The sequence below is a fragment of the Hyaena hyaena genome, unplaced genomic scaffold (genome assembly GCF_003009895.1).
Source record: "Hyaena hyaena isolate Hyena2069 unplaced genomic scaffold, ASM300989v1 scaffold_390, whole genome shotgun sequence".
Taxonomy (NCBI): Eukaryota; Metazoa; Chordata; class Mammalia; order Carnivora; family Hyaenidae; genus Hyaena; species Hyaena hyaena.
Window position 1 is genome coordinate 352,375 of NW_024081018.1, and position 9,188 is coordinate 361,562.

Consider the following 9,188-nt stretch of genomic DNA (forward strand, 5'->3'; position numbering starts at 1 on the left):
CCAAAGTGGGCTCTGCGCTGACAGCAGAGAGCCCAATGTGGGGATCGAACCCACAAACCGTGAGATTATGACCTGAGCCGAAGTGGAACTCTTAACCGACCGAGCCACCCACGGACCCCTCTTCAATAAATACTGAATTCTTATTGTGCTCGCAAGGCTCAAGATGCAGAAATGGAGAAGATATTTCCCCTGTCTCTGAAAAGTAAACATATAAAAAAAAAAACTACAATGCAATAAGGCAAGTATTTGAATATGGGACTTTTCCTGTCACTCCAGAAATGGGAATCAGCACTCAAAGCTAAGAAAAAGCATCATTAAAAACCCCAGCAACTGAAGAAAGTAGAAAGCGAGGAGTCAGGCTCTCCTCCAAACTTCTCACCAACCCCCAGCCCTTTCCCAGCCTACACCAGCTACCCTCTCCTTCCGCCTACTGCGAAGGGGCCAGCAGCAACAGAGCAGAGAGGGGGTGGTCTGCCCTCCCACCTCTGGTGTGGCAAGGACACGGTGGGCCAGCGGTCATCCTCTCCCCACTTGCTCTTTTTCCCTTCAGAGGCCTTTCCTGCAGCCTACAAACCAATCACCAGCGTTTCAGAGAATGCTTTAATCATTGATCTGGCTTCGAGATCAGCAGAGATACCCTGGAGCTGCATTAGCCAATACCCTGGAGCTGCATTAGCCAATATGGTAGCCATTAGCCACACGTGGCTATCGAACATTTGAAAGGTGGCCAATCTGAACTGAAATGGGCTGCGAGAAATATAGATGGGGTTTGGAAGACTTGGCACAGAGGGAGAAAACGTAAAAGATCTAAGTACTTTTAAATTGATTACATGTTGAAATGACAATACTTTGGACACAATTATCTGGATAAAATATATTACTAAAATTAATTTCACCTGCTTTACTTTTTCAGTGTGGCAAGATGGTGGAAAATAACAAATACGATTCACGTTAGATCTCTACAGGCCGGCACCGCCCTGGAAGTTACAAAACCAGAGCTGAGAAGCCCTACGTAGTCCAGTGAAGTTTTACAACGCATGGGACCATAGGGGGCGCTAAAGCAGAGCAGAGCTTCCTCCTGCAGGACTTCCGGAGGGAAGCTGGCTTCTTACATTTTTAAATGCTATCTTTTAAAGGTAGTTTTAAGCTACTTTTTCTAAAACTTAAATGGCTCGGGGCGCCTGGGTGGCTTAGTCGGTTAAGCGTCCGACTTTCGCTTAGGTCATGATCTCGCGGTTCGTGGGTTCGAGCCCTGCGTCGGGCTCTGTGCTGACTGCCAGCTCGGAGCCTGGCGCCTATTTCGGAGTCTGTGACTCCCTCTCTCTCTGGCCCTCCCCTGCTCATGTTGTCTCTCTCTCTCTCTCTCTCTCTCCCTCCTAGAAATAAATAAAAATATGTTTTAAAAAAACTTAAATGGCTCATACTATAACATAAATAATTTTTCTAGGCAGAATTCCGAAACGCCTGAATTACAACATTCAAGACTAGAATTTTACGGAAGCTTCAAGTTTCACTATCACAGCTAGGGACATATCCTTTAACCCAGTAATTCCATTCCAGTAATTTATCATAAGGAAAATTTTAAAGTGCACAAATATTCAGCTACAAGGATACTCACCCAGCATTTGTAATACATCCCCTCTCCTGCCAAATCGACAAGCAAACTGGATATTAATAAGTGATTATCAAATCAATTATGGTACAGCCACAATATGGAATGTTTTGTAACTACTATAACGGATGTAAACGGATACTTATCGATATGGAAAGACATTTATGCTAAATTCTGTAAAAAGGACCAGCTACAGAACTGCATGTCCAGTATGTGTGTCAATTTTGCCTAAAAAAGAAAAAAATAAATAAAAGCATATATTTGCGGACAATGGGCTCAAAGGATAGGCTCCAAGGGCTTTTAAGTCCTCTCTAGGCAAACCATGGGTGGCTTTCTTTCCTTATTTAAAACCTGCTTTTTAAAAATTATTTTTAAGCAGCCCTACCCAGTTTTCTTTACAACTGACATCTTCTTTCCCAAACTTTCCTGAGCTCTCGCCAAAGAAGAACCAACAGTCAATGACTTTGTTAAAATCCCTACACTTCTCAATATGTAGCTTGGAGTTTTAACCGCGTTCCAGGCGGTCCTCCAGCCCCTGTGTGCACATCTGCTCCCCTCCCTGCCTGTGCAGCCCCGCACCTGGCTCCTGCGTCTCCCTTCTGTCTCTGCCACACCTCCCGGATCAGACCCCGCCTGACCCGCTGGGTTGTTGTAAAACGCAAATAAGATCAGGCGCGAAGCTTTCGGAATCGGTTGAATGGGAATCCAAAGGCTGACGTCGCTGAGACAAAGTGCCAGGCCGGAACCAAGACTCCGGCCCAGCTGCACATGTCTCCCCCGGCGCGGGTAACGCGGGCCGCCAAGCTGTGGCTCCGGGCCGCCGGGGGGGGGGGGGGGGGGGGGGAACCAACTCCGCCGAACACAGCGAGGAGCTTGCGCGGCGAAGTTTGTCCCTCTGGAGGCGCCGTCCAGGTCTGCGCTCGGCCTGGGTCATGTGAGCGAGACGCGCTCCGGGCCTGGGGCGCCGTAGGACGCGACGAGGTGCGGGATCCCGGGCCGGGCGGCCGGCGGGAGAGATGGAGGCGACCTTGGAGCAGCACTTGGAGGACACGTGAGTAGTGCTGCTTCTTGGCCTGGCCTGACGTCGCGGCGGGGGACTTGAGCGGGACAAAGGGCGTGCGCTCCGAGTGTGGGCCGGCAGTGTTGGGGACTCTCGGGTCGCGGGGAAGAGACGACGAGCCCTGTCCCGGGGCCGCGGAGTGGAGGGGGTCACCCGGAATTAAAATCCCGCCAGGGCTCCGCACCCTCCGTTCCAGAGCTAGTCTCCGCGGCCCAAAGCCAAGGCCAGAACGGCCCGTCGTGTTGCAGTTGTCTGTGTGGACAGGGTCGTTCTTCAGGAGTTTTCAGAAATGGGTTCATTTGGGGGAAGGTTCTACCAGGGGTGCAGAGCGAGCCCTGCAATGTAAATATGAACACACACGGATCTCCTTCCGTGTGTAACCAGTTACTTGGTGCTTGAGAAAGTGAAAGGCCATCTCTTAAGTCTTCGAACGAGTAACATCCACGTAATAAACAAAATTGGAGAAGTATGAGGGGCGCCTGGGTGGCTCAGTCGGTTAAGCATTGGACTTCGCTCAGGTCATGATCTCTCGGTTGAGGGGTTCCAGCGGCGGGTTTGGCACTGTGCTGATACGAGCCTGGAGCCTGCTTCGGATTGTGCCCCCCTGCGCCCCCATCCGTGCTCAGTCTCCTCTCTCTCAAAAAAGGAATAAACGCCAAAAAAACACAAAAAAACAAAAAACCAAAACAAAACAAAAAAAAAAAACCCAAAAACAACAAGGAGAGAACAGTATGAGGAGGTGTGCAGGGAAACAGCTTCCTCCCACCAGGCTCCTCAGTTTCTCCCATTTCCCCGCTTCACCACAACCGGTGTTACTTTTTTCTGCATTTTTAATAAGGGTGACAAAATAAAGTTTAAATTCGTTCATTGTGATTTAATTTTTCTCGGGGGTTGGGGGGTTGGGTAGGAGGGAGGGAGTGATAATGAAAAAAGATTGAGAAACACGGGTTCAAAGCCCAGCAATGCCTGGTACATAGAAAAACCTAAATGTGTGGTTATAATTATTTAAATTCATTTTCTGACATCATCTGTTTCATTCCCCGGGGGTTCCTGGAATTTTAGAATGAAGAATCCATCCATTGTTGGAGTTCTCTGCACAGACTCACAAGGACTTAACCTGGGCTGTAAGTATCTTTATCATCAACTCTTTGTTGGATTGCATAGCATCTGATACCAATTCGGAGCCTAGCCTAGTCTCTAGTTTTTACTTCCTGTTATCATGCCCTTGGGTACTTTTGTGAGATACAGTTTATCTCCAAACAAGATTAGAAAGTTAAAATTTTTCAGTTGGTATTTATGAAGGTAGAAATGTTGTTTACCGTTCTAGCACTACAAAGTTGTGTCTGCTAAAATAGTATTTGAATGATTTTATAAATTGGGTCTGGAAAGGGCTCCAGATAATAGCAGCAGGTATCATTTATTAAATGTGCGTCGACTGCTAGGCTTTGTATACACGATCTCTGATTTTCACAGCAACCCAGCAAGATGATGTTGTTATGTGTTAGTCCAACCACACTGAACAGTAAGCGAGTAGGCAATAAAATCAGGGGCTTCGGAGCTCGACACACTTGGGACCAACCCCCTGTTCTTCCCTTTGCCAGTAGTGTGAACTTGGACCAAAAATAGCCTTTCTGAGCCTCAGTTTCTTTGCTGGGTAACGTTGGTTGCTTGGTTGGTTTTACAGATTTATTTTCAAAGGGCAAAAACACGTAAGCAATTTAAATACAAGTCTAAACAGAATTACTGTCAAAGTCAGCAATAATGCCAAAACACATTCTCACTTCCCAGCACTCAGCAGTATCTTCCTTGTGTCTCTGAGTGAAGAAAAGGGGTCGGATACGTTCTTCTTATCTGCAGTGTAATCTATAGTTTCTTGTGGACGCATTAACTTCTCCATATCTGTATCAGGAATTTCAACCCAAAGTCTTCCTCCATGTCCATGATAATCTCTGCTTGATCCAAACAGTCTAAGCTGTTTGGTCTTTCTTTAAATGGGAATGTACCTAGAGCCTTTATGGGTCAATCTTAAATCCTTTAGTTTTAAGCCAATAATGAATATGGTCCTTGATTTCCTTCTAAACATCAAAGGAGGCACGTCACTGTACTGGCACCCTACTTGGGTAACTACCTGGAAACCATGTGAGCACCACGGTCACCTGTCAGAGGCCTGCTCCGGGTCCAGGGGTCCCTGAAGGATGGACGGTGTCAGCGAGGGAGGAATGAGAGCCCTGAGATTCTTTCTGGTCACGAGGCAGGCATCTCCGCTTTGACTGGGGCTCAACTTTATAATTGTTTGGGGAACGGCACAGAAGTGGCATTTGCCTTAGACAATGATTTCTGATGACAAATTTCTTTGATATGTAAGAATTTCCTGGAATATAGATTTGTAGAGGACTCCTGCATAACCTTTATCAATAGTGATTGAGGTAGGGTGGGGCACCTGGGTGGCTCAGTTGGTTGAGCGTCTGACTTCTGCTCAGGTCATGATCTCGCAGTTTGTGGGTTCAAGCAGTTTGTGGGTTCAAGCCCCGTGTCGGGCTCTGCGCTGACAGCTCAGAGCCTGGAGTCTGTTCCTCCCTCTCTCTCTGACCCTCCCCTGCTCACACTGTCTGTCTGTCTCAGAAAAAAAAAAAAAAAAAAAAACATTAAAAAATAGTGATTGAGGTAGGGGATTTAGATGCTTATCCTATGGGGAAGGAAGGTACCTTTAGCATACAAGACAGTGTTTTCAGCATAAAAAGGGTAAAGTTCTTTGTGAGCAGGAGTCAATAGCTTGTTTAAGGAGAAGTATCAAGAAAAACAGGTCTTTCAGGAAACACCTTTGCTCCCATAATCACAAAAGAAGAAGTTCCTCAATAGGTTCCTTCAGAGGGAGCAATCAGCATATTCAAGGCCAGAATAAGTCACTCACAAATGCCTTGGGGGGTCTACTCCAAGCACAAACAATTGGGTGGGGGTGGATATGTGTCCTTAACTCTAAATTAGGCTCTTTGTCTCAGGGCCAGACTCAATTGTAACTCTTGTGTTCGTAGCCCCATTTATTGTGTAAGTCTTGTATCTGCAAGGCCCATAGGAAGAGCCTTTTGACAGTCACCCACAATGCTTTTCTCTGAAGTCTCTTGAAAAGGCAGGAATATGCTTTTCCTTATGAGCAGTCTGTGTGGGGAATATCAGTCTGATATGGAATATTGTGAGGCCTGGTCAATACCAGCAGGCTCATTTCCAACATGAGCCAGTAGTAGCAGAAGGAGATACCAGTTTTCGATTCTCATGGCAGGAGCTGTGCAAACGCTGCCATTTCCTCGCTGTGACTGTCATCCAGCGAGACCAGTGCAGCTCCCAGCAGCCACCTGCAGAGCCGTAGTCCTCGTCCAGGCCCCCGTGGGGCACAGGGTGAGGGCCTTGGGCAGTGAAATCAAGGGCAGTTGGCCGACATGCGTGGAAAGGACACCGAGCTGCCATGGCTATGCCGACCCAGAATCTCTTTACTGGGTTGTTGTCTAATAATGATAATAGTTACAGGATTGCATTTATTGAGCTCTTACTGTGTGCCGGGCTCCATTCTAAGTGCTTTACACATACTGAGACATTTAATCCTCATAACAACCCTGTGAAGCAGATAAATCAATGCACAGGTTGAGTGACTTGCTCAAGGTCATGCTGCTCGGGTTGAGCTAGGATTTGAGTCTTGCTCCAAAACCTCTTAGTCACAGTGCTGGAAGATTATAGAATATGCGTAAAGCAGTCAGCACAGAACCCAGACATAATGCTCAGTAAGTGTAAGAGTTACAGATGAAGAGATAAACCCTGAAGAGTAAGTATCTAATGCATTCAGCTAGTTCATATCAGAACTCACAAACCAAGGACTCCTGACTCCTTCCTCTTTACTGCGGGAATTTTTAAAGCTCTGAATTTTTGCTGGGAGTGGAACTAAAAGAGGTTATCTGCATAACTCAGATTTCACACAGCTCATTTAGTTGGGAGGAAAAAGGCAGGTTTACTCAAGGTGCTTGCTGATGGAAAGGCGGAAGTTCAAGTGTGGAAATTTAAAGTGAAATAAGTTCCTTCAAGAAGCCTTCAAGGCCCGAAAGACTACACTGTCAGTCCAGCTAGTTTTTTACTAACAACAGTAAATTTCCCCGACTGTACCTGACATAGTTTCAGGCTTGAACTTGTGTTGCCTTATTATGTAGAAATATATTGTGAACTTAGTAATTACTTTTTGTATCTGACACCCAAGATTCAGTTATGATCTTGCTGGCTAAAACAAACATTAGCAAAAAGCCAGGTAGGTTGGTATTTGAAAACCGCCAGCTTATTCTGGTAGAAATCACTGCTCATAGAATATTCACATATACTGTCGAGGTGATCTTAACAGCTGAACTGATCTTACAGCTGCACTCCTTTTGAGTCCTTTAAGGTTGAGCTCAGTAAAAGGAAATCCAATTTCCCATGAGGAAGTAATTAGTTTCAACAAGTCTCTTGCCCTTACTGGCTGCTCTTTGTCAACGTCACCTCTGAATTTCTTACTGGTTTCAGTAAGGTTCTTGTAAAATTATTTTATGGCTTTCAGATTGACTTAAATTTACAGCTTCCTGATATGCTTGAGAAGGTGTTTAGAGATGGCGATGAGAGTGACTGAAAATTGAGTGTGTGTTCGGGCTTTATTGATTTCAGAACTGTTGTCTGTTTTTCTCATTTATGGAACCAGCTGAGTATCAGGGCAAAAGTATTTCATGTCAGCCCCTAACCTGAAGGACCGTGAACTGAGCCTTCTTTCTGGGAACACATCATGAGAGATTTCTCTGTCTCATATTCCATACTCCTTTTTGGACAGTCAGGTGACATGATCCCATCTCTGTCTTCAGGCCGTGGGACCCTGTCAGATGAGCACGCTGGGGTGATATCTGTGCTCGCCCAGCAAGCAGCCAAGCTAACCTCAGACCCCACCGATATCCCTGTGGTATGTCTGGAGTCAGATAACGGGTGAGTAGATGTTGTCAGACCCTCTCTTTTTTAATCTGAAAAATCCCTGGGAAACTTGAGTGGGGCCTGCTCTGTGTTATTAGTGATTCTGCATTCAGGGAACTTGGAGGAAGGTTCTTCTTCACCTTTGGACCACAGGAGGAAGCCAACTGACCTCTGAAGCTAATGGGCTTTCAGACCACAGTGGCATTGAAAAGAAGAGGGAAAATTGTCATGAACTATTATCAGTCTATAAAGAAAAAGAAAGAATAGGTAGCATAAAGACCAATCAGAAAACAGAAACTACTTCTGTGCTTAGAAATACTAAAGATATTCCAAGGGAGCATCCTCAGGATGACAGGGACAAAAAGCAGAATACAGGACTATGCACAGGCTGATCACAGTTTTGTAAAAAGAGGGGGGAAATGCACGTATAATATATATGCAGATTGAAAAGCCAGAACACATTTGTAGTGGTTGTCTCTGAGTGGCAGGATTACAGGATTCATTCTCATATTTTATACTGTTCTGTACTTCCCATGTTTTCTTGTGTTCATATGTTGCTTTCATACATAGAAAAATGATAAGTAATATTTTTTTAGTCGTGTCCTAAACCAAATAGCGTCTTTAATCTTCAGCAGACTCATGCGTGTAACATATTACTGAATATCTTCTGCTTTCCCTTTCAGGAACATTATGATCCAGAAACATGACGGCATCACGGTGGCGGTGCACAAGATGGCCTCTTGACATGTGCCATCAGTTCTCCAGCAGCCCGTCGCAGGGGCCAGATCCTACCTATGTTAATTATCTTGTAGGAGTATTGAAGTTCCCGTAGTTAGGCCGTTTATTTAGTGTACATTGGGCACTTGTCTGTCAATTTTAGATTGAGTTGCTTTTTGACACTCAACAGACTGACTTATCAAAATATTATTAAGAAACGATCATGTTTTGAAGCAGCAGGTCCAGGTCACTTTGTACATAGAATTTGGTTCAATAAATCATCAGAGGAAAATGTGGATCTTTTATGGATTCCTTAAATTCTTAGCAAATGTTCATTTATTTCAATTATCAAATTATAATTTTAAAAAAACACACAAAAGTCCTTGCTCCAAATTACTCTCTTCTCTTTCAGAAGCTTCCTGAAATACTTAGGTTCTCACACAAGTGTCTATGTATATTTAAAGCAAATTAAGCCTATTCCCACCACAGGGGCGCCTGGGTGGCTCAGTTGGTTGGGCGTCCGACTTTGGCTCAGGTCATGATCTCGCGGTTCGTGGGTTCGGGCCCCGCGTCGCGCTCTGTGCTGACAGCCAGCTCAGAGCCTGGAGCCTGTTTCGGATCCTGTGTCTCCTTCCCTCTCTGGCCCTCCCCTGCTCACGCTGTCTCTCTCTCTCAAATAAATAAAACATTAAAAATCTTTAAAAAAAAAAAAAAAAGCCTATTCCCACCACATAATAATAACAAAATAGCTGATATCAGTAAGTATTTCTACTGTATACCAGGAACTCCTTTAATTCTCACTGATAACCCAGTTGGTATGCACCTTTA

The 9,188-nt window shown here is 45.2% G+C and overlaps 1 protein-coding gene across 1 annotated transcript; it reads left to right on the top strand.

Annotated features, from left to right (window-relative positions):
- Nucleotides 1-2,359: 2,359 nt before the first annotated feature.
- Nucleotides 2,360-8,656, top strand: LAMTOR5 (late endosomal/lysosomal adaptor, MAPK and MTOR activator 5). Its single transcript, XM_039251109.1, has 4 exons — nucleotides 2,360-2,663; nucleotides 3,735-3,796; nucleotides 7,541-7,658; nucleotides 8,327-8,656. Exons 1-4 carry the CDS (start codon nucleotides 2,629-2,631, stop codon nucleotides 8,385-8,387), a joined length of 276 nt encoding a protein of 91 aa, XP_039107040.1. The 5' UTR covers nucleotides 2,360-2,628; the 3' UTR covers nucleotides 8,388-8,656.
- Nucleotides 8,657-9,188: the final 532 nt, after the last annotated feature.

Bases quoted from the DNA above. Each gene is read 5' to 3' on its own strand.
- LAMTOR5 (XM_039251109.1), top strand. From the start codon at position 2,629: ATGGAGGCGACCTTGGAGCAGCACTTGGAGGACAC. The intron at 2,664-3,734 runs GTGAGTAGTGCT...CTGGAATTTTAG, and splicing joins GAGCAGCACTTGGAGGACAC to AATGAAGAATCCATCCATTG. The intron at 3,797-7,540 runs GTAAGTATCTTT...CTCTGTCTTCAG, and splicing joins ACAAGGACTTAACCTGGGCT to GCCGTGGGACCCTGTCAGAT.